Here is a 24,574-nt window from a genome sequence, read left to right as displayed (position 1 = left end):
CAACTTGAGCACCATTGTTGGACTTCGGAAACTTGATGTTGAATTCTGCTTGTACCACCATTGTCTGGGGTTCTGTTAGAATTTTTGAAAATTGTGTTTGCTTGTTGCCTTGATGCTTTCTGCCTCTTGTGACCTTTGTGGCATGTTGCTTCGGGTACTTAACACCTGGAGGTCACTCAAAAGAAACACTTGGACAAGTCAGCAGCAGAAGGGAGCCCTCTGCAAGCATGAGCAGAAGACACACAGTGTCGTGTAGGAGTGGCACACAGTGGAGCTTCTAGGATCTCAGTGGTAACTGAGTGTTAGTCACGTCTAGCCTGAATTCTGCCACCAATTGACTTTACATACCAGGGACATTCTTGGAAAGATGTAGAGAAATGAATGTTGAAATTAAGTTATATTATTTGGACACAAGGAAATCTTGCTTCCAAAGTCCCTCTAGCCATAATTTTCAGAAAAATATGTGTTTTCAATAATATACCTGCTTGTTGGTGCTATTTTCAATTTTGGATGTCACTTAAAAATTATACCTAGATGAAGTCTGGTGACTCTGACATGAGTCTTTTTGTCAGGGTTGGTTAAGTTTTACGCTGCTCCAGGCGTCTGAGTTTAAATTTTTGTGGTATTTTCAAAAACCTTGGGCACGGATTCCTGATGCCTCACTGCAAATGAAGTTGCCATTGATTACGTCATCAGTGTCAGGGTAGCCGCTGCATGTCGCCTGTGCCCTACACCTTGGCGAATCCGTGCCCAGCACACGGAGGAGACAGCCTGGCTGTGGAGCTCACTTCTGCTGATTTCCGCCTGTAAGAAGTCTGGCCTTGACTCAAGGAGTGCACTGTTTGTGCAAGCCTTCTTGGGAGTAGAGACACACCGAAAGAAGCAGTTTCTGCCAGCAGAGTTTCCTCCCCAGTGTGCCCTCGGCCACGAGCCTCAGCCAGCACAGCCTTACCGGGGACAGGCCTGAGCTCATGCCTGCTAACGGCGTCCCTAGTTGAATGTGGCTTTGAAGTGCGGCACATAACACTGCCCCCTTGTAGATTCACAACGCATATTACAATGTCCAAGCTACATAGAACTCCCACTGTAGAGGACAGTGATGCTTGGCCATTCTAGAATTTCTCCCACTTGCTCAGTGGACCACAGGGACCAGCCCTCCTCCCTTGCCCATGCCTGTGACCTGGATTTCAGCCTGCTGTGCAGGGACGGGGCACGAGGTGTTGTCACCCTGGTGGAGGTGGGGCCTCAGTTGGAGGTCGGTCGGAGACTTCTGCTTCCATCCCAATTGGACTGCCGGATTTCCACGCTGGTGGTTGTAGCTGCAAGTGCTGAACAGCCACCGTGGTGGGCTCGTGTTTGGCTGTCCTATGTGTGCCTCAGGGAGAGCGGTTGTCATCTCACACTGAGGGATGGTGGGAGCTGTGTGGTTGTAGTTCCCGTAGGAGGGCTCTGGAGTGGGGGCCATGCTCCGGAGCTGAGCATGTGCAGTGGCCATGGAGGGGCTGTGCTCTTCCCCTCTGCTGTCCGCAGTATCTGACCTGCCGAACTACAGGGTCTGTGCAGCCCGGTGGGGTCTGGTCTTACAGATGTGCAGGAGGCCCTTGTGGCCTTGCCTCCTATGCCTCTGTGGTCTGACCTTCTATCCCCTGTACTTTGATTTCCTCGGCTACTTTTTAAGTTGTGTTTGCAATGTCCAGTTTTATCTGATATTTAAGCTACCCCAAGTCATTCCTAGAACATGGACAGCTGTAAATAAATCTGCTTCCGGTTAAACCCAGAGCACCTGGCGACGTGGCCTTCCCCAGCAATGACCGCGAACACCTGATGTGGATTTGGGGTGTTTATCCTGCTGACTTCCTGCACAGCCCGGATGTGCTAGGCAATGTCAGGTCCATTCCACCCCGAGTCCTGAGGACATGTGCGCTTCGCTACGTGAGCTTCTGCCACGCTTCTAGGGTGGGTGGCAGGCGGATTTCATCATCCAGGACTCAGCGTGCACCTGCTTCTTCAAATTGCAGAGTGAACAATTGAATCAGCTTTAAGCTTTTCCTGTCTTTGGAAGTCCCCATAGTTTCAATGGCCCTAAAACCTTTGACCTAGATTGACACAGGCCACCACCAGTGCAGCTCCAACGGGTGGGCGTGGCTTAGAGACCAGCGCCCCGCACCTTCTCCTGAGGACCCCACTCCTGGACGGCGGTGTCGTGACAGTTCTCCAGGGATATGCATTGAGTCTCCTTTCGTTTGAAAACCAAAATCAAGCATCTTGCTTTTAGGAAAGCCAGTTCCTTTTCGTTCTCACTCTTGTGTGGGCTGTGATGTTGGGAGACTGTCATCATGGATGTCCATGTGTGTGTGCAAGTGTGTATATGTGTGTGTGTACGTGTGTGTATGCATATGTGCTGTGTGGTGTGTATGTGTACATGTGTGTGCATGTGTACATGTGTGCATGTGTGTTTCAGTTCATAGTACCTGTACCATCTGCTGGCCATGGCACCCTCACAACACTGAAGCAACAAGGCCGAGGGACCAAGGAACCGACCATCTGCGAGTGAGCGGTCAGAAGGCTGGGAAGTGGGGGTGATTTGCGTCTGACGTTTCCTGCGAGGGACTGGGGTTAGAAGGTGGCCTGGGACCAGGTGACACTGGTCGGAAAGTGCCAGGCACTGCGGTAGCTGCAGGACTTTGTGTCTGCGGACACTGAGGACTGAGGAAGAAGGGAGCAGAGACTTGGAGAGGTCTGACTTGCAGAATCGCAGCCTGGCGAGCATGGGGAGGCTCCCTCTGCCGCCAGTGTCAGGGCGTCCTTTTCAGCCTGGAGGGGGACAAGCTGGACAAGCCTCATCACAGCTCACGACTCCGTCCACCCTCTCTTCTCCTAAGAGTCTACCGGGAGGCCTGGCGCAGCTCAGCCATGGCTTCCCACAGTATGAAAAGGCTCTGAGGAAGAAGCAGCCCCAGGGGAAAACCTGCACACACGGCCCTTCTGCTCCACCCCGTCGTGGGCACCCTCGTCTGTGTGCGCTCTGCCCCAACCCCTCGGCGCCTGCTCTCATGGGAATGAGCGCCTTCCCTGAGACTGCTGTGCACCCTCGTCTGACTTCCTGCAGGAGACAGCTTGGCCAGGCTGTGTGCTGGGTCTGCTCCCACCTGCGAGCTTCTGCCGACACCGCTGTCATCTCGCCGCAGGCACTTCTGTGCCGCGTGGGTGTTTGCACCCAGGTTCCTTGGCCATCCAACAGTGCATGCTGTGCCGTGTTAGGAAAGACCACACTTACTAACAAGACATTTGCATTATTTGTAGAGGATTTTCCTATTCTCAGGCCATCACTACGGCTGCAGAAGGTGTGTGGACCAGAAGATGGATGAAGAGGATGAAGGACAGGTAAGACCAGGGCCCCTCGGAACCTAGGAAGCTTCAGAAGTCTCTGGAATGCCATGAAGGTGTGACTGCACCTGCCCAGTTGCAGGAGGGAGACACCTTGGGGCAGTGGGGGTCTGGATATCTTTGGTTCAGGCTTTGTGGCCATTACTTCCTTTTTGAGTAGGCAGTATGAACTGTACCACATGGCAGGGATTGGCTGCTGGCGCCGTGTGCTCCTGGAGGGCATCGTGTTAGGGTGAGGGTGACTTCTCGCTCGCCCAGCCCAGGAGTCGTGACTCTGAGAGGCTCTGTTTTTGGTAATCCAGCACAGCAGTGGTGTCAAGATGTACACCTGTACACCCCTCCTCCCCCCGCGTCCCCACCTCCAGGCACAAGGTGTAGAACACAGAGCCGACCTTAGCACCCGGTCTTCCTCAGGTCTGACAGCGACCCTGATCTGTAGATCTGATATTCCAGGATTCCTTCTTTCCTCCAAAATAAACACTGCCAGTGTCGACTTAGGGTAGATGTGCCAGGGAAAGGAGCAAAGCCTTCTCTACAGACTGTCGGAGGCTGACTGGATTTCAGAGCCAGAAAGGAGAACTCCGACATGGATAATCCCTCTCTCGCCCCTGTGCCGGAGTGGCGGGGGTTCAATTTCAGCCCTAGGGGCTCATTCTAAAGGTGCTTATTCTAAATGCATTTTGTGACTGAGCTTCTTCCTCCCTGTCCTGGCCCTGCAGAGGGGCGAGGCCTGCCTGGCTGGGAAGAGGCTTAGTGTTTCTGCAGCTTAGAATTGTTTGAAACACCAGGGCACCTGCACGTGTGTGCACTAGAACTCACCCGTGTGTTGTTACTACTCCAGGGCAGATAGCAGCTACAGTAATTGTTGTATCCGGGTGTGCAGCAATGTGCTAGACCCAGGGGTTGCTAGGATTCCAGGTCTCCAGGGGGCCACCGTGCAAGAGAGAGACCTAGAGTAGCAAGGCAATGGATATGCATCCACTGCTGGTGTGTGCAGACTGTCACGGAAACACAGGGGAGAGTCCTTATGGGCCTGAGTGAGTCCAGGAAGACTTCTCAGAAGAGGCTACATTTAGGCCAGGGTGATTGTCTCTGTCAAACTGAAGGAGGCATAGGACTGGGTAATTGCTAACACCCGGACCGGGTCCTCAGGGCAGGTCACAGGTGCCTGCATTGTGAGCAGAGCCACTCCTGAAATGCTGTGGTGAATCAACTCTGCCTGTCCTCCCTGGGCGACGACTCAAATGCCTGCCCAAGGGCAGGGCCTGAGCCCGCTCAGGGAAGGATCAGAGACAGTCTGTGCCCATCGGGGTCTGGCCCGAGCCTCGCAGGCTGTGCTTCCTCCAGGCCTCACCCTGTTCTGTTTTTGTGTTCAGTCCCTCAAGCATAATGCAAGTTACTAGAGGTGTATTAGTTTGTGAGGTTAAGCAGCACACGGCCGTGGGAATGTCTGGGACAGCTGTGGTGGAGGGAAGACCCCAGGGGCAGGAGTCTCAGTTTGAGCCCCTCCCTGCTCCCCAGAGAGGTTATCCAAGGGGTCCCAGAGGAGCAGTGGACGGACCTTCTGTGCAGGGTGTGGGTGCTGGGCTCAACCTCACAGACCCGTTGAGGGGACACTGGGTGTCTGCCCACCAACTGCCTCCCCTCAGTGCTCTCTGGCTCGTTGGGGCCAGGCTGAGCCAGCTGCGAAAGCTGGAGAAGCTACTCTGAGAGTGGTGGAGGCCAGACACGGCCACTCAGGGGACAGCGGTCATGTTTAGGGTCTGATCACGTGGCTCAGAGTGGCCAGCGCTCCCAGCTGATGGCTCTGGCTGAAGGCACCCAGTGTCTGTCTCCTTCACCTGTACGTCTTGGCTGAGGTTCCTCTGAACAGCTGTCTTGGTCCAGTCTTTGAACAGTAGGCTCTGACCCCTTGGAGCTGGGACGGTAGACACCAGGCAAGCATCCTTATCCAGTGGGTAAGGACCAGGACCCGGGGTACCAGCACAGCACAGACCACTGAGAGACACACACTGTCACACTGCTTAGGGCCAGGGCGGCCCTCATTCGGGGACCAGGTGCAGAACCCCTACGTACAGGCTCACTGGGAGGCTTAGAAACGAGAACAGCCAGGTACTGGGAAAATCCAGATAGGGTTATTATCATCAATCTCACTTTGGTATGGACTCTTCATACATTTCCACATTTGAAAACATCCATCAGTTGCTGATGGATAGATGACAATTATGAATGGCAACCGACTCAATCCAGGGCATTTTTTTTTTTTTCGAAATAAGAGAGCTTGCAACACACTGAAGTTGGTGAAAATATTTGATGAGCAGGCATTCATTTTCACTTGAACCAATGTTTCCTGCAATATCATTGCATGCCCTGGCTTTGCTGCTGCTCTGACGGCACCGATGTCAAGCCTCTTCTGTGTTGCAGGCACTGCACTAAGCATGTCATCCATTCATTCAACACGTGTTTATCGAGTGTATGCCATGTCCAGCACTGTTTAAATACAGAGAACAGTGCTACATAAGTGGGGAGAGGGAGGTCAATCTACAGAGCTCAACATAAGTAGTCTATGAAGGGGAACCAAAAGAGCCATGTCGTATCATTCAGCATAGTCATTTCGGACACTGAGGAGGGTGCATGGTGTCTTCTCTCAGTAACCTGGGAGACAGGTTGGGTGCATTGGAGGGTGAGAAAACTGAGCATTGGGGATTTTGCACAAATTGTCTGAGACTGCATGGCTAGAACACAGCAAAGCTGAGGTTTTACAGAGCAGTCTGAATCCAGAGCTGAAAGTCACGTGTAGTGTTAGGGTCCGAAAATGCCCACCACCTGAGGAACAACTCCAAGAGACTTTCTCTCATGCAACCAGCAAAGGGTTAAAGATTTATTGATCCAACATGTTGGGGCTCTCTGAACATACAAGAACAGAGGAGCAGCGAGGAACTACAGCATAGGGTTTATAAAGGCAAAAACCGCAAAATCGGGAAGTGGGGGGGAATGCACGGTTGCTAAGCGGTTGCCAAAATCTTACAATCAGCAATTATGATCTTAAGACATAGACAAATCACATCTTCATTACTAGCCCAGGTAACCCAGGTGCAACCTTTTTACTTTTAAGCTTGAGCAATCATGCTGGGGGGTTTTTGTGCTCTGCCAAGCGTGATGCAGTGCACTGCTATTGTCCGACTATTTGAGATCATAGTTTCAGACCAGAGTCTCACGGTGGTGGGTGCTTTTCCAGAATGGAGTCTCAAGTGCTCCAAAATGGAGTCCCTACTGTCAAGGTGCTACTTCACTCTGTCTTATTTTTACAGCTACACCAGGAAGGTTTAAACCTGTAAGTTTAAGCTTAACTTTTTACACCTGCACATATACAATTTTAACTCTTCAGTAGTCCATTCTGCTGCTGCAGCTTGAGGATCCCTGGTCCGAAAATCCAAACTCCAAATCTGAGCACTTGCATGAAGCCACGAGTAGGAATTTCTATACCATGAAGCTTTGTTTCATGCACAAAAATCACTACATATGTTGTATAAATTACCTTCAGACTATGTACATGAGGTGCCTATGAACCGTAAATGAATTTTGTGCTAAGGCGTAGGTCCCATGTCTCAGATATGTCACTATGGATATGCAAAAATTCCCAAGTCTGAAATCCAAAGCACTCTGGCCCCAAGCACTTTGGATAAAGGATGTTCAACCTGGACTTGCGAAACGGGTTTGCATCCTTCAGAAAGCCATGTGTAAGGAGAAGTCCCATGGGGAGGCTGAGCAGGTGGACGCCACTTGGAGGATGGAAATTGTGTTAAGCAAAGGGCATTTCCTGGTCACAGTGGTGTGATGTCCTCGAAGTATGAGGGAAATGAACTTGAAGGAAATGAACAGATGCCAAGGCCCTTGGCACCTGCTGGGTTGAAGGGACAAGTCTAGGAAGAGGGTGAACTACACAGCAGGTGGTCTCTGCCTAAGCCACCCTCCCCCGCGCTCCTGCCCCCTTCCATCCTTGTTGCTGTGTGCCAGAAGGAAATGTAACAAAATGAAGGTCTTCTTGGCAAAAACAAAAGTTAGGAGGAATACGTTATGGAAAGGTTGAAGGGTGGGATAGAATGGGGAGAGGTAGGCGGTCTGGACAGAGGTGGGGTGAGAAGGGGAGAGGAGGGGTGGGAGGAGTGAGGTGGATTGGCTGGAGAGAAAGGATGAGGTGCCATCTTTCTTTCCAAGAGGCTCAGGGGAGGTCCACCCTCCTCTGCTCACCTTGAACGTCTGAATAAGACTCTGTGCCTCTCGTTTCCCCGGCACTGGGAAACAGACCGTGTTTCGTTCTGTGTCCTCGCTTCCCCTGCGTTTTTGAGCCCTGGTTAACAGCCTGTGCCAGGGCAGCCAACTCATCATCACTCTGTGGCCAGCTGCTGTGGACTTCTGGCGCAGCTGTGTGTCTGCAGCGGCAGGGACACGTGTTGCCTCTGGGCACGGAAACGTGTCTCAGAGGACCCTGAAGGGGAGATCTTCCCCGGGGCTGACTCCCAGCTGACTGGGAGTGCGTGGGGGACAGCAGACCCTGGCACAGGAGGGCGATGAAGGTGACAGTGACCTGGCAGGGGATGCCGTTAGGGAGGACAAGTGCTGGAAGGAGTCAGATGTTAGTGAGATGCAGAGGAAACAGTTTAAGCTGGTGGGAGCAGGTGGCTGGATGCATGGTGTCTGAGAGCTTCAGCAGAGAAAGTGGAGGACTTTGCAGAGCTTACCGCGTAGAATGGCAAATCTGTTGATTAGTTCATTTCGCGACTTCTTTGGAAGCCTGAAAGCTGGCTCTTTCTCGCTCCTGATGGGACTGCCTGCTTGGGAAGACGTCTCCTTGATGGCTGGGGGAACAGAGGGTGCCCTCCCGTGGAGATGCTGCTTCTGGGGGTGAGGGTGAGGCCTGGCGACCCCAGGGGTCCTGCCGTATGCCTCTGGGTGATCAGAACAGGAAACCGATCTGTGTGTTTTCCCCACCATGTTACACCTGAGGGAAAGGACCTCTCACCTGACTTGGGCTCCACTGGAGTGTGAGTTTTTAAAGAACCAGGCAGGCTGCTCAGAGCAAGGGGCAGGAGTGGTCTGTACTCTGAGGCTGACTCAGGACAAGGTCCTCAGAGATTTGGTAAACACACAAGGGTCTTCAAAATATTATTGGAAAATGTGTATTATGAAAAAGCTATGTATGGATTTCAATTTTTTGCACTAACATAAACTTAGCTTTTAATTTTAATTTTCTTTTTAAAAAATATTTATTTGATAAGTAGAGTCACAGAAAGAGAAAGGGAGAGACAGAGAGAGAAGTCTTCCATCCGTTGGTTCACTCCCCAAATGGCTGCAATGGCCAGAGCTGGGCCAGTCTGAAGCCAGGAGCCAGGAGCTTCTTCTGGGTCTCCCATGTGGATGCAGGGGCCCAAGCACTTGGTTCATCTTCTACTGCTTTCCCAGGCCATGGCAAGGAGTTGGATGGGAAGAGGAGCAGCCGGGACTAGAACAGGCGCCCAGATGGGATACAGGTGCTGCAGGTGGAGGCTTAGCCCACTAGGCCACAGCACCGGCCCCATTAACTTAGCTTTCATTTTCATTTTCTGCCAATGTTTTGCCATCGTTGGTACCCAAATCATTTCATTTTCTAGTGGAGTGGTTCTCGAACTTTGGCACACCATCAGAATCACCTGGAGGCCTTCTTAGCACCCAGCTTCTGGGCCCTGTCCCCAGAGCTTCTGGCCAGGCAGGTCTAGGGCTGTGTGTGTGTGTGTGTGACAGTTTGACTCTCCAACATGCCTTCAGGAGATGCCAGTGCTGCGGGCCCAGGTACCTCATTTTGACAGCCAGTGTCCTAGAATTCTATTTTTAACTTCTGAACCATTTGCAGCTACCATCTATGAAGCTGGAGCTTTGAAAATGAGCCTGCTTTTTTTTTTCCTCCAAGTGATCCCACTCATCCAGAAATTTTAAAAACGGAGAATGTAGATAACTAGGTGGCTGAGAATGGCTTAAATAGAATCCATGACACGAATCCGTGGCACTCATTCCCAGGCTGTCTCTGAGGGCCATCTGGAGGATGCATATTTAAAAATCTCATGCCAGAAGCACGTTCGTGTCACGGGGCAGCCTTCTGACTGCTCCTTTCCCGTCTGGTTCTCTGCGCTCACTTATTCCCCGGTAGATCGTCCCACAAGGGTGGATCCGTTCTCTCTAGCAGGTCTGCCTGTGGATTGCCAGGGTTTTGTTCTGAGCTCTCCGCCTTTCCAGCTGTGACGGGTGCCCCTGATTCAAGTTCTTTGGTATCTGGGAGGTGCAGTGGGAACCGCTGTGATACCTCCTTCATAGGGTTGAGAACTAGTTAGTATCTGGCAGGCACTTCACTCACTATCCTGTGCACGGGAGGGTTCAGACATGTTGGGAAATGTCGTATTCTCATTGTCATCACATCCGTGTCTGTAAGTCACACGTCCGGATCTCCACCTGTGGATTTGCTCCGACCTCCGGGCCTCTATGAACAGCAGCTGCTGGAATAGGCCTCCTGGCTAGCTTGCAAGTCCTCAAGCAGTGGGGGCCCCGAGCCCTGCCTCTGCCATGCCTCCCGTCCTGTGTACTGCCCCATCTCCCTCTGTCACCATGGCTGTTCAGCACAGCCCTCGCCTTCTTCCCGAGTTGAAAAACTCCCTTCCAATCGGGTTTCTCTCATCCCTCTCCCTTGGTCAACTGCTGACACTCGTTGATGGTCCCTGGAAGGCCATGTTAGTGATTTCCCTCCCTCTATTTTCCTAGTCTCTCTCTCCCTCTCTCTCTCGTTCCTGCTACATATTCCTTTATGCCTGAAACCTATTACTCCCCAGTAAATTCCACTTTCCACCTGTTATCTGAAGACTACTGTGATGAAGTTCTTGGCATTCAGAGTCCTATACTGCAAACACTCATCCTGGGGCTTCCTTTGCAGCCTCCACACTGAACACCTGTTGCCATCCTCTTGGTCAGTGCCCTGGAGCCTGCATATCCAGCCACAGATTGAAAGACAGCTTGGTCTGAATTCCTAGAGACTTCTGTCTCTTTGCACGTGGTACTTGGCTCAAAGACACAGACCATCTTTCATCTGCTTTGAAATACCCTCTGCCGTGGAACACTTCATGATTTGATAACTGCTAAAAAACCACCGCCTATTGAAACGTGACACGATGCTTTCATAGTACTTGAAATAAAGTTATAAATGCTAAAAAAGCTGTGTACACAGGTTTATGTCATTGCAGCCCTTGTACATCTGCTGAAAGGGAAGTATAAGCCATATAAAAAGGTATGCCTAACAATTTCTTCATTTGGGGTCTGGATATTATTGAATCATTTCTTATCTCAGATCATTACTATTTTTTTCCTGAAATTTTTATTGTCCTTTAGGCAATTCCATGAGCATTGGAAGTCAGAAAGTAAATGAAAATATTTGAAATGAAAAGTTTTTTTTTTTTTTCAAAAAGATCACTAGCATTGGTAAATTACTACTTATTTATTTTTAAAAAGATTTATTTGCTTATTTATTTGAAAGACTTACTGGCGGGGGGAGCAGGGGGAGGGGGAGAGAGAGAGAGAGAGAGAGAGATTTTCTATCTACAGGTACTTCCGCTGGTTCACTCCCCAGTTGCTGCAACGCTCAGGGCTGGGCCAGGCCAAAGCCAGGAGCCCAGAGTTTCTTCCGGGTGGCAGGGACCCAAGCCCTTGGGCCATCTTCTGCTGCTTTCGCAGGCCATTAGCATGGAGCTGGATTGGCAGTGCAGCAGCTGGGACATGAAAAAGTGCCCACATGGGATGCTGGCATTGTAGGTGGTGGCTTTACCTGTTATGCCACAATACCTATAAATTACTGTTCAAACTGATCAACAAAAGACAAAGTTCAAATGACCAATGTCAGGAATGAAGACAGGTACATATTTCTATAGAACTATAGACATGGAGAGAGTAATAGGGATATTATGAGCACCTTTATGCCAATAACTTTGACAACTTGGGGTAGGTATTTGGTGCAGTGAGTAAGAGCACTAGGAGTGTCTGCATGCTGTATCCGGGTGCCTGGTTCAAGGCTTGGCACCGCTCCCAATTCCACTTTCCTGCTAGAGTGCATCCTGGGAGGCAGCAGTTAAGTAGCTGAGTCCCTGACATCCGTGTGGGAGACCCAGATTGAGTTCTGGGCTCCTGCCTTCAGCTTGGCCCAGCCCTGGCTGTAGCAGCATTTGAGGAGTGAGCCAGCACATGGGAGATCTCTCTTCTCTCTCACTTTGAAATAAAAATTAAAATAAATAAATACAAGTTAAAACAAATACATCTGAAAAATAGATGGAATAGACCAAAATCTTTGAAAAATAAAATAAATATTCTGAATAGGCTATGTCTATTTAAGAAATTCAGTCCATATTAAAAAATAAAGCCCTTTCCACAGAGAAAATTTCAGGGCCCAGTGGTTTCACTGGTGAGTTCTACCTAGTCTGCACAATGTTTTCCAAAAAAGAAGGAAGCACTCTCCTATTCATTTTATGAGGATGGTGAAACCCTGATACTAAAACCAGACACAAGTATTACAAGAAAACTTATGAACACAGACACAAAACTCTAGTAAGATTTTCACAAATTGGTTGCACAATATTTCAAAAAGGTAAGACATCACATTCTGGAAGGGTTTTCCAAAGTTTGGGGTATTGGCCAACATTAAGTAAATCAATGTAATTCCCCATATGAGCAGACTGAGAAAGAAAAATTGTATAAAAATCTCAGCTGATGCAGGAAAAACCTTTGACAAAACTCAACAACAAATTCATGATAGAAACTTTCAGAGCATCAGGAATAGAAGGAAACTTTCTCAGTCTGATAACAAGGCATCCACACGCAGCCATTCACAGCGAAGGTGAGAACTGAACGTTTCCTTTGTGGGACAGGGAACAAGGCAAGGATGTACCCTTTCACAGCTATTTTTATTTTTACTAATTTTATTTTTAAAATTTAAATATTTCAGGGTCTGTCGCTGTGGCTCACTTGGTTATCCTCTGCCTGTGGCACCGGCATCCCATATTGGCACTGGATTCTGGTCCCGGTTGCTCCTCTTCCAGGCCAGCTCTCTGCTGTGGCCCAGGAGTGCAGTGGAGGATGGCCCAAGTGCTTGGGCCCTGCACCCCATGGGAGACCAGGAGGAAGCACCTGGCTCCTGGCTTCGGATCGGCGCAGCACCGGCCGTGGTGGCCATTTGGGGGGTGAACCAATGGAGGGAAGACCTTTCTCTCTGTAACTCTACCTGTCAAATAAATAAATAAATAAAAAATCTTTGAAAAAAATTTAAATATTTCATTGAAACATACCAAAACATGCAGATAAATATATATAAATATCCTCTGATCACTCTCATCCAATACCCAAATTAAGAACAAAATGTTGTTAGTGTTCCAAAAGTCCTCACTATTGCTCTCCATTTCTTTCTCTTTTAATGAGGGGAAAGAATATCTTGTCATTTATACAGCATGATTCTGTGAAGCAACATTTGTAACTAAAAATCAAATTACATGACAGCCACTCGTTTTTTGTCTTCCCCTACCTCTGTTAACTTTCACAAAGAAGAGAAAATATGTGATATTTGTGTTTATGGGTCTGGCTTATTTCACTTAGCATAATGATCTCCAGTTGCAACCATTTTCTTGCAAATGTTAGCATTTTATTCTTTTTTATGGCTGAGTAATATTCTGTAGTGCATATGTACACCAAATGTTCTTTACCTAATCAGCACTTGATGGACTTGATGGGTGGCTCCATATCTTAGCTATTGTGCATTGAGCTGCTATAAATGTGGGAGTGCAAGTAACTTTTCATACTCTGATTTCATTTCCTTCGGATATTTTTCCAGCACTGGGATTGCTGAGTCATATGGTAGATCTATTTTCGGTTTTCAGAGGAATCATCGTACTGTTTATCATAATAGTTGTACCAATTTGCATTCCCACCAGAGTGTATTCGGGCACCTTTTTCTTGACATCCTCACAAGCACTTGCTATTTTTTAATTTTTGGATGAGAGCCATTCTAACGGGGGTGAGCTGATATCTCACTGTGGTTTTCATTCGCATTTCCCTGATGACTGGTGATCCTGAGCATTTCTTCAGTTGTCTGTTGGCCATTTGTATTTTCTTCTTTGAAAAATGCCTCTTCTGGCCAGCGCCGCGGCTCACTAGGCTAATCTTCCGCCTTGCGGCGCCGGCACCCTAGGTTCTAGTCCCTGTCGGGGCGCTGGATTCTGTCCCGGTTGCCCCTCTTCCAGGCCAGCTCTCTGCTGTGGCCAGGGAGTGCAGTGGAGGATGGCCCAAGTGCTTGGGCCCTGCACCCAATGGGAGACCAGGAGAAGCACCTGGCTCCTGCCATCGGATCAGCATGGTGCACCCGCCGCAGCGGCCATTGGAGGGTGAACCAATGGCAAAGGAAGACCTTTCTCTCTGTCTCTCTCTCTCTCTCACTGTCCACTCTGCCTGTCAAAAAAAAAAAAAAAAAAAAAAAAAAAAAAAAAAGCCTCCTCCTATCCTTTGCCAGTTTCTTACCTGGATTGTTAGTTTCGTTGTTGTGGAGTTTCTTGAGCTCCTGACTTATTCTGGATAGTGAACCTTTATCAGGTGCATCGTTTGCAAGTATTTTCTCCCATTCTTTCGGTTGCCTCTTCACCTTGTTGTTTCCTGTGCTGTGCACAGGCATCCGAGCTTGATGTAGTCCCATTGTTTGCTTTTACTGCCCGTGCTTCTGGGGTCTTATCTAAGAAGTTTTTGCATAGGCTGATGTCTTGCAGAGTTTCCCCTATGATTTCCTCTAGTAATGTCATGGCGTCAGGTCTTAGGTTTAGATCATTGATCCACTGTGAGTTGGTTTCTGTATAAGGTGCAAGGTAGGGAGTCTTGTTTCATGCTTCCGCATGTGTGGATCCAATTTTTTTAGCACCGTTTGTTGAAGAGACTGTTCTTCCTCCAGGGATTGATTTTAGCTTGGTTGTCAAATAGTTGGTTATGGATGTGTGGACTCGTTTCTGGGGTTTCTATTCTGTTCCGTTGGCCTACGTGTCTTCTGTGCCAGCACCCCCCATAATATTTCTTGAAATCTTGTATTGTGATGCCTCTGGCTTTGTGTTTATTGTTTAAGATTGCTTTGACTTTGAGTCTTTGGAGTTTCCATATGAATTTTAGGAATTTTTTTATAGATCTGTGAAGAGTGTCCTTGGCATTTTGATGGCAATTACACTGAATCTGTAAATTCCTTTGGATAGTACGGACATTTATGATATTAATTCTTCCAATCCATGGACATGGAAGATTTTCCCATTTTCTTGAGTCTTCTGTTTCTTTCATTAATCTTTTGTAATTTTCCTTGTTGAGTTCTTTCACATCCTTGGTTACATTTTCCCCAAGGTATTTACATTTTTTTTGTAGCTATAGTAAATTGTACTGATCTTACAAGTTCTTTCTCAGCCAGACCATTGTTGGTGTATGTGAACGCTATTGATGTGTGTGAGTTGATTTTACATCATGCAACTTTGCCAAATTCCCTATGAGTTTTAATGATCTCTTAGTGGAGTATTTTGGTTCCCCTGTACACAGGATCTCGTCCTCTGCAAACAAGGGTAATTTGGCATCATCCTTTCCAATTTATATTCCCTTGAATTTATTTTTCTTGCCTAATGGCTCTGGCTAAAACTTCAAGAACTATATTGAATAATAGTCTGAGCATGTTGGTCTGGTTCTGGGTCTTAGAGGAAATGTTTCCAGCTTGTCTCCCGTTTGACATGATGCAGGCTGTGGGTTTGTCATATATTGCCTTGACTGTGCTAACATATGTTCCTTCTGTACCTACATTTTAAGGATGCTGTGGTTTTGTTTTTTTTTTGTTTTTTTTGTTTTTTTTTTTTTTGGCAGAATGGACAGTGAGAGAGAGAGAGAGAGAGAAAGGTCTTCCTTTGCCGTTGCACTCCCGGGCCACAGCAGAGAGCTGGCCTGGAAGAGGGGCAGCCGGGACAGAATCCGGCGCCCCGACCGGGACTAGAACCCGGTGTGCTGGCGCCGCAAGGCGGAGGATTAGCCTAGTGAGCTGTGGCGCGGGATCGATGCTGTGTTTTATCAAATGCTTCTCTTGAGATAGTCATATGGTTTTTACCCTTCATTTTGTTGATTTGGTTATCACATTTGTTGATGCGCATATGTTGCACCATCTCTGCAAACCTGGGATAAATCCTTCTGGGTGTGAGTGGATGATATTTTTGATGTGTTTATAGGATTAAATTTGCTAGAATTTTGCCGAGAATTCTTGCATCAAAGCTCATCAGGGATATTTGTCTATGGCTTTCCTTTTTTTTTTTTTTATATATTTTTGGTGTGGAATTATGGTAATGTTGGCCTTATAAAATGAGTTCCCTACTTTTAAATTATTTTGAATAGTTAACAGGAATTATTATTAGTTCCTCTTAAAAGTTTGGTAAAATTCAGGACCCATATGGTCCTGGGACTTTCTTTGTTGTTGAGACTCTTTATTACTGATTCTGTCTACGTCTTGGTTATTGGTCTCAATATGCTTCAACTTTTGGAAATTATGTGTGTTCAGAAATCTATTTCTTCTAGATTTTCCAATTTGTTGGCATATGAGCTGTTTGTAATGATTCCTAATTATTCTTTGTATTTCTCTGGTATTAGTTGTAACAGCTTCTTTTTCATCTCTGATTTTAAGTTGGGTTGTCTGTCTTCTTTTTGGTTGTTTGGGCCAATGATTTATCAATTTTGTTTATTTAAAAAAATACCAATTCTTCATTTCACTGATCTTATGTATAGTGTTTTATTTCTATTTTTATTTTCTCTCTAATTTTTATTATTTCTTTCTTCCTCTTCCTTTTGTGTTTGGTTTGTTCTTATTTTCCTGGGTCCTTGAGATGCATTGTTTGATCACTTATTTGATATCTTTCCAATTTTTTAATGCAACTAATTGTTATAAACTTTGCTCTTAACACTGCTTTTGCTGTGTCCTATATGTTTTGATATGTTCTGTTTTCATTTTCATTCAATAAATTCTTTTGATTTTCTTTTTTTATAACCATCATCATTTTTTTAGATTTATTTATTTATTTGAAAGTCAGAGTTACACAGAGAGAGGAGAGGCAGAGGGAGAGAGTTCTTCCATCCGATGGCTCATTCTCCGATACGCCACAACAGCTGGAGCTGTGCCGATCTGAAGCCAGGAGCCAGGAGCCTCTTCTGGGTCTCCCACGTGGGGGCAGGGGCCCAAGGACTTAGGCCATCTTGTACTGCTTTCCCAGGCCATAGCAGAGAGGTGGATCGGAAGTGGAGCAGCCGGGTCTCAAACCAGTGCCCATATGGGATGCTGGCGCTTCAGGCCAGGGCATTAACCCACTGTGCCACAGCGCTGGCCCCTTTTCTTTTGATTTTTTTTCTATGATCCACTGTTTATTCAGGATCATGTTATTCAATCTCCATGTGTTTGTATATTTTATTGTTAATTTTCTGCTTCATTCCATTTTGGTCAGAAAAGATTACATGGTATGATTTAATTTTTAAAAATTTGTTGAGATTTGCTTTATGACCTAGTATATGGTCTATCCTAGAGAATGTTCCATGCACCGATGAAAAGAATGTACTCTGCAGTTGTGGGATGAAATGTTCTGTAGAAATCTTTTAGGCCCATTTGTTCTATAATGTAGATTAGCTCTGCTGTCTCTTTGTTGATTATTCGTCCACTGATGAAAGTGAAAGTGGGGTGCTAAGTCCCCCGCTGTTACTGTATTGGAGTTTATGTCTCCGTTTAGATCCATTGACCCTGTTTTATAAAAGTGGGTGTCCTGGCATTGAGTGCATATGCGTTTACTATAGTCATACCTTCTTGTTGAATCGACCCCTTAATCATTGCATAGTGACCTCTCTGTCTCTTTTAACAGTTTTTGTCTTAAAGCTTATTTCATCTGATATGAGAATAGCTGCTTTTGCTCACTTTCTATTTCCACTTGCATGGAATATCTTTTTCCATCCTTTCACTTTCAGTCTGTGTGTGTCTTTATTGGTTAAGTGTGTTTCTTGTTGGCTGAATATAGGTGGGTATTGTTTTTCTATCCATTTAGTCAGTCTGTATCTTTTAATTGGGGAATTTAGTCCACTTAAAGTTATTACTGATGAGTGATGACTTGATCCTGTCATTTTCCTATGAAAATTCCATTCCTATTATTTTTTGAATCCCCTTTTTTTAAAAAGGTTTATTTATTTATTTGAGAGGCAGATCACTGGCAGAGAGAGGGAGAGAGAAAGATCTTCCATCCACTGATTCACTCCCCAAATGACCTCAATGGCCAGAGCTGAACCAATCAGAAACCAGGAGCCAGGAGTTTTTTCTGGGTCTCCTTTGTGGGTACTTGGGCCATCTTCTGCTGTTTTCCTAGGCCATTAGCAGAGAGCTGGATTGGAGTAGGGGCAGCCATATGGGATGCTGTTGCCACAGGCTGAGGCTTAGTCTACTATGCCACAGTGCCAGCCCCTCCCCTTTGTTTTTTTACAAAGAGGTTTCTGCTTTCACATTCTTCCATGGTGCTGCGTGTCCTTCTCTGTTTCTGTGTGTAGTACATCCTTTAGTATCATTTGTAAGGTTAGCTGTGTGGTGACAGATTCAATTTTTGCTTATCTTGGAAGGTCTTTATTTTATCTTCACTTTTGAATGAGAGCTTTGCAAAGTATTCTGGTTTGGCATTTATTTTTCTTTTAGGACGTGGACTGTATCTCTCCATTCTCTCCTGGCTTATAAGGTTTCTGTTGAGAAATCTGATATCTTTCAAAGGTGCTCTAGCACTTCTTTCTTGAGTATTTTAGGATATTCTCTATATGGTCTACTTTTGAAAGTTTTACAGTAATGTATTAAGGATGCTTTCTGATCATGCCTGTTTGTGGTTCTGTGTTTCCCATATTTGGATGCATATGTTTATCCTAACTGGGGACATTCTCTGGCTATTTTCACTGGATAGGTTTTCTAAGTTTTTCTTTTTCACCTACATTCAGGAACTCCTAAGACTCATATATTTGGTCATTGATGGTATAGATCCTGAACACAGTTTTTGATCTTTCTAATTTTGTCTTGTTTTCCTTTTTTGTCTGAGATATTTTGAAAGGCCTGTCATCTAGGTCAGATAGTCTTTCTTCCACTTCACCAAGTTGTTCTTAATGCTGCCCACTGTATTTGCATTTGATTTCTTGGATATTTCTGTCTGATTTTTCTTCAGTTTCTCTGTTTGTATATCCTCATCCATGTCATGTATAGATTTCCTTATTTCATGTCACTGTTTCTCTGTGTTCCTGAGTAATCTTACAGTCATTCCTTTGAATTTCTTTTCAGGCATTTGTCAGTCTCCTCTTTTCTGTAGTCCAATATTGGTATACAAGTCTGTTTCTTTTAGGGGATCGTATTGTCTTCCTTGTTTATGTTTCTTGTTTCCCTGTTGGTGTTTGCATGTCTGGGGCATCACAAATGTGCTGTTTATCTCCTCTGGAGTTGGTTTTTTGTTTTTTTTGATTGATGGCTTTATTTTTGGAAATGTGCTTTTCTGGCTCCACGGAGAGCCCAACGCTTATGTTGGAGTTCCAGGGATGTGTGTTGGGCGGGATCAGGGAGCTCTGGGCACCATTTGTAGGTGGGGCAAGATTCCAGAGGGACACCCACATTGGGCATGGTGTAGCACCTCTGGCTACAGTCAGTCATGGGAGGAGCTGTTGGAGCTGGGTAGTGTGTTCACCATGCCAGTCCTGTGTGCCAAGGTGAACCAGCCGACGGATGGCCTGGAGTGAGCTCACGGTGCATGTGCACACCACCCACCCAGGCATGTGCACCGTACAGAACACCTCCCAGCTTCCTAGTGTGTCCCCATTCCCAGTGCGCAGGGAGCTGTGAGTCTCCACATTCAGACTGCACAGACACACAGGAATCCAGCCACAGTTCTTGCCTTCTTAGCTCCTTGGTCTATGCCCAGAACTCTCACACTCACAGGGTCCAGAGGGGTTACTCTCTGCCCTGCGTGCTACCCCATCCCTGGCACAAGCTGCCCGCTATTCCCTGAGTCAGAGCAGAGATCCACCATCAGCAAATTCAGTCTGGCGCTTGGGTCTCCTTTTATGGAGCAAAGTCATTGCTGATCACCCCCTCCAGCTCTCCAGGCTGGCCTCAAAGCCGGTGAGCACCGTGGGATGCTCCCTCAGTCAGAGCCACCAGGCTGCCTCCTCATCTCGCCTGGGAGGAGGGCACTCCCAGCTGAGTGCCGCCCTCGCTCCTCGGTGCTGTCATGAGGCCCTGGTCATTCTTTGTTTTTGTTTTTGTTTTGTTTTCACTGTCCCAGCAGAGCCAGTCTCCTGGAGGTGACCGCAGGACGCTTCCCTCTCCTCCGCTCTCTGCAGAGTCCAGACACCCCCTCCTCCACCCCAGCATCCCTGTGACTCCCTGGGACCTGGATTCCGGGTGTGCAGGGAGCTGTCTGCAGCACCTCCCTGCTTCTTCCTGTGCCCAGCTATTTGTCTTAAATACCTACCTGCCCTGCTTGTCAGGAGAAAAGAGAGGAAAAGCAGAAAACCCAACCCCCCCTTTTTTAGTGGAAAAAACCTGTTGTTACCTGAATTATGAGACATTACTAAGGACATTTATTTCTTTGTGTTTGGCCTGGGTCAGAGGCCCAGATTGCTCCCCCGTACCTTCCTTCCCAGCCTCACTGTGGAAGGAGGCAGAGGACACAGGTGACACGGCCACCCCCAGCCTGTGCCAGGGAGCAGCTACCCCAGGGTAGATTGTGATAGACCAGGCTGCTTCATGGGCATCCAAACACTGTGTTAGGGAGAGTTTGGTGCTGCAGGTGAGACGCTGCCTGGGATGCCTACCTCACGTTTCAGAGTGCCTGGCTGGGTTCGAGTTCTCTCTGTTCCCCACCCAGCTTCCTGCAGTGCACACCCTGGGAGGCAGTAGGTGATGGCTCAAGTACTTGGGTCCTTGCCACCCACATGGGACACCCAGACCGAGTTCTCAGCTCCTAGTTCTGTCCTGGCCCAGCTCTAGCATTGCAGGCATTTGGGAAGTGAACCAGTAAGTGGGAGCTTGTTTGTTTCTTTTACTCTCTTTCTCTCTGTCTCTTTACCTCTCAAATAAAAAAGAAAAGTGATAAATAAATAGATGAAACCACTGTGTTACACATTCACAAGGTGTACTCTGGACTGCTCCTGGGAAAACGCACCTGAGAGGCGTGTCTGGGGGCAGGACCCCCTGGCTGCATCAGAGGCCCTAGTGGGAGAGAGAAACAGGCCTACCTTCTGGGCCTGGCCAGCCCTGGGGGCCAGTGTCCTGTGCATTTGGGTTGTTTACTGCCCATCCCACCAACCTTTACCATTGGATGTCATAGCAACACCCCCTACCCAAACATTGTGACAATCAAAACTGCCTTCAGACTGTCATATGGGGGGTGGTGGTTAAAACTACTACTCTGCACTAACCTGCATGCTTTCAAAATAAATGTATTTATTTGAAAGGTAGAGTGACAGAGAGGGTGGGAGAGACAGGGAGGGAGGATCTTCCATCTACTGATTCACTCCCCAGATGCCTGCACAGCTGGAGCTGGGCCAGGCCCAAGCCAGGATCCACCACCTCTGTCCTGGTCTCCCACAGGGTAGTAGGGACCCAAGCACTTGGGACGTCTTCTATTGTCTGCCCAGGTGCATTGGCAAGGGAGCTGGACCAGAAGCACAGAAGCCAGGACTTGAACTCTCACTCCCATATGGAATACCAGCATTACATGTGGCTGTTTAACCCACTGCGCCACAAGGCCCACTTCTTAAAATGAATTTTATTTCATGCTTAGAGAAATTTCAGGAAACAACGAAGGGCACAAGAAATGTGGGTGGAGTTTTTCTTTACTTGTGCACATATTTGCAACCCCATTTTGTGCAGCATTTTGTGCTCGTCATTTTTTTTTTTCATAAGTGTAATATGGGAGTACTTCAGAAAGTTCGTGGAAATGGAGTTAAAGAATGTGTACTTTTCATGCAACATTTTTTTTTGAAATCCATGCATGTGTGAGGTTCAGCAAAATGGGTGTTATGAAAACACTATATATGGATTTGCAAACATTTTGCCTTTTATTTCTATTTTCCACTCAACTTTTTGGGGTCCCCTCATATGAAGCATGTGTGTTCCTGTATTTGGTTGCATAGCAGGCGTGCAGGTCTCATGACCGTCCTCTCCCATGTGCTCATTCTGTGTGAACAGAAATGAGCTTTGGGCCCTGTATGTTCGATGGGGCCGGATGAAAGCCCCGACGTCCCTGGGGGAGCGTGGAGGCTGTGCCTGCCGCCCAGTCTCTGGGAAAGGGAAACTCCGCCGTCCTGGGGGATTTTGAATCATCTCAGGCCCGCGGTAGCAGGTAGCGTTGCTGTGTGTTTGCATGACTCCTTGTTTTCAGCTGAATGTGACTCTGATCTGCATTCAAGGTCCGCGCATGTAGTAGAGTAAAGCTGGCTTCTCTGAAATGGATGTGTCTATTTATACACGGTGTGTTATTTTTTCCCCACGGTCTGTTTATATCGGAGGCAGCGCTTCCTGACATGTGGCCGACGCCCACAGAGCCTTTTAATAGCTCCGGAGGACAGGGTGTGCCGGGATGCTGCCGGGGACGGCCCACCAGAGGCTCTTGCCGGTTAGCTTGGAAAGTGCTTAGCTCGTGTATTTATAGTCTCGGGCAGGCATGCTAGCATGCGAGGCCTAAAATACCTTGCAGAACGATGGCGAGTTGGACAGGGACGACTGAAGGTGCAGTTAAGCCCCAAGTAAAGGGCGAGATGAAGAGCCACGTGAGGCTCCGCTGGTCCTCGCAGGCCCATGGGCCAAGGGCATGCTGGGACTTCTCAGCAGGTGCTGTGCACACAGCACTTGGTGCTTGGCTAGAACAAGCAATGATTTAGTTTATCTTACTTTTGTTTTTAACTGGTACTTAATTCTTTACTTACTGGAAATATAAATATACACGGCAGCCGTCATCCCTAGAACATTTCATCTTGCAGAACCGAAGCTCTGGCCCTGATCAACACTAACTGCCTGTTGCTCACACCCTCCCACCCCCCCGGAAAGCACCGTTCTACCTTCTGTCTCTGTGGACCTGTGTACTCTGCGTGCCTTGTTGAAGTGGAATCGAGCAGTATTTGTGTTTGTGTGACTGGCTTATTTTCCTTAGCATGATATCCTCAGTGTTCATCCGTGTTGTAGCAAGTGCCAGGATTTCTGATCTCTTTGAGGCCATAAAGCGGACCATCCATACAGTGCATGCGTGTCCGTGCGTCAGCTCACGGACACGTTGACTGTTGTGACTCCTGCTACAGTTAACATGACAACAAGTGTCTGTTTCAGAACCCCTGCTTCTTGTTCCTTTGGGGGCTTGCCTAGAGCGGGGTTGCTCAACGGTGTGCTGCTTCTGTGGTTCAGGTTGGCACACTGGTCTCCACACTCGCTACTCTGCTTCGCCCTGCCACTGGCAGTGTGAGATTGCGACTTCTCCATGGTCTCAACAACACTTGTGCTCTCTCTCTTGACAACAGCCATCCTGATTGGTGTCAGGTGGTACCTCATCGTGGCCTCCGTGGTTTATCACCCCGAAGTCCCCTGGCGTGTGAGTTCAGGAGTGTCTGCTCTTGACTCTGACCATTCTCAGCGGGACTGGGTCTCCTGGTCTCAGTGGGCAGGGCTTATGCTTCAGGCTACACACCCTCCCGGCCTCCATATCTTAACTGCACAGCCCTGTCTGCTCCCAGGTTCTTACCCATGAAAGGGGGATCGTGTGATTCTGACAGTATTAAAGGGCTAGCGCACACATGATGTCACAGCACAGGGGCAGGCACTTAGTAAACATGCTGTGAATGTTCATGTGGCTGCTGTTACTTTTGCACTGTGCCTACCTTGAGCGTAACATTGCCTGCTCGCCGGGCTCAGCATCATTATCTTCGAGCTCCTCTTTGAGAGGCGTCTTGGGTCTCTGACTTCCTTCTGCTGGGTGTCAGGTCTCCTGGGCCTTGTTTCTTTCCTTCAGGGCTTCCTGAAAAAACACGGCATGCCTGCTTTGAAATCACTGTCTTAAAATATAAATTTCACTGTGTACATTTAAGGCATAGCTGTGCCATTATGGGAGACATATAGGTAGTAAAATCGTTACTGTAGTATAGCCAGTTAGCATATTTGCAATATCACATCATTGGCCATGTTTTGTTTTTCTTTCTGTGGCAAGAACTGCTAGAATCTACTCATTTAGCAAGGATCTCAAATACTATCCCACGGCGGTCCCACAATGTCCATTAGGTCTCTACATTTGTTCATCTACACACCGGCTACTTAGTGCTCTTGGTCTATACCACCCCACTTGCCCCCAGCCCCAACCTCCAGAAACCCCTGTTTCATTCTCTGCCTCTGTGTATTTGACCTTTTTATTGTTTTAGGTCCCACATCTAAGTGAGCTGATACAACATTTTCTCTTTCTGTGTCTGCCTTATTCCATATACCATGCTGGCCTCCAGGTTCATGCACGTGGTGCCAAATGGCAAGATCTCTTCTTTCTTTTTTCTAGGGCTGAATAATATTTTCCATCATAGCTTCTTTATCCTGTCCTCCATTGGTGGACACTTGGATTGTTCTGTAGTTTAACTGTTGTGAATACTACTGCAGTGAACATGGTGAGAGTAGTTATCTTGATGAGGTAGTGACTTCTTTTCTTTGGGTTTCTGAAAAGAAGAGATTGGTAGGTCATAGGATGTATCTGTTTTTAATTTCATAATGGCTGAATCAGTCTACATTCCCACCAGTCGTATCTAAGTCCATTTTCTCCATGCTCTTACCAACATTTGATTAAAAAAGTAATTTGTTCTTTGTAATTTGTCTGATTTCATGCCGCTGCCATACTGTTTTTATCTCTTTACCTTTACAATAGAATTTTACATCGCAAGTGTTATGCCTCCAACTTTGTTTTTTTTTTCCTTAGAATTGTTTTGACTATTCTAGTCTTTTATGTTTCTCTATAAATTTTAGGGTTTTTTTTTCTATTTCTGTGAAAGTGCCTTGGAAACTTGAATCTGTGTGTTGCTTTGGGTCATCTGGACATTTTAACAATATTAA

The 24,574-nt window shown here is 47.2% G+C and overlaps 1 protein-coding gene across 6 annotated transcripts in view; it reads left to right on the top strand.

Moving 5' to 3' along the window:
* The window catches only part of SHC3 (SHC adaptor protein 3), a 182,763-nt gene that overhangs the window by 52,968 nt on the left and 105,221 nt on the right, over nt 1-24,574 (top strand). For 4 of the 6 annotated variants that reach the window (XM_089315808.1, XM_089315803.1, XM_089315802.1 and 1 more), the window contains one exon: nt 3,304-3,384. The exons of the other annotated variants lie outside the window; for them this stretch is intronic. In XM_089315808.1, the coding sequence (XP_089171934.1) occupies nt 3,304-3,384 (81 nt within the window). The remainder of the gene's footprint in view (nt 1-3,303; nt 3,385-24,574) is intronic. 6 annotated transcript variants of the gene reach the window in all.

The sequence above is a fragment of the Oryctolagus cuniculus genome, chromosome 1 (genome assembly GCF_051225735.1).
Source record: "Oryctolagus cuniculus isolate XC-2025 breed Fujian yellow rabbit chromosome 1, ASM5122573v1, whole genome shotgun sequence".
Classification (NCBI taxonomy): domain Eukaryota; kingdom Metazoa; phylum Chordata; class Mammalia; order Lagomorpha; family Leporidae; genus Oryctolagus; species Oryctolagus cuniculus.
This window is presented reverse-complemented; position numbering and strand designations above follow the sequence as displayed.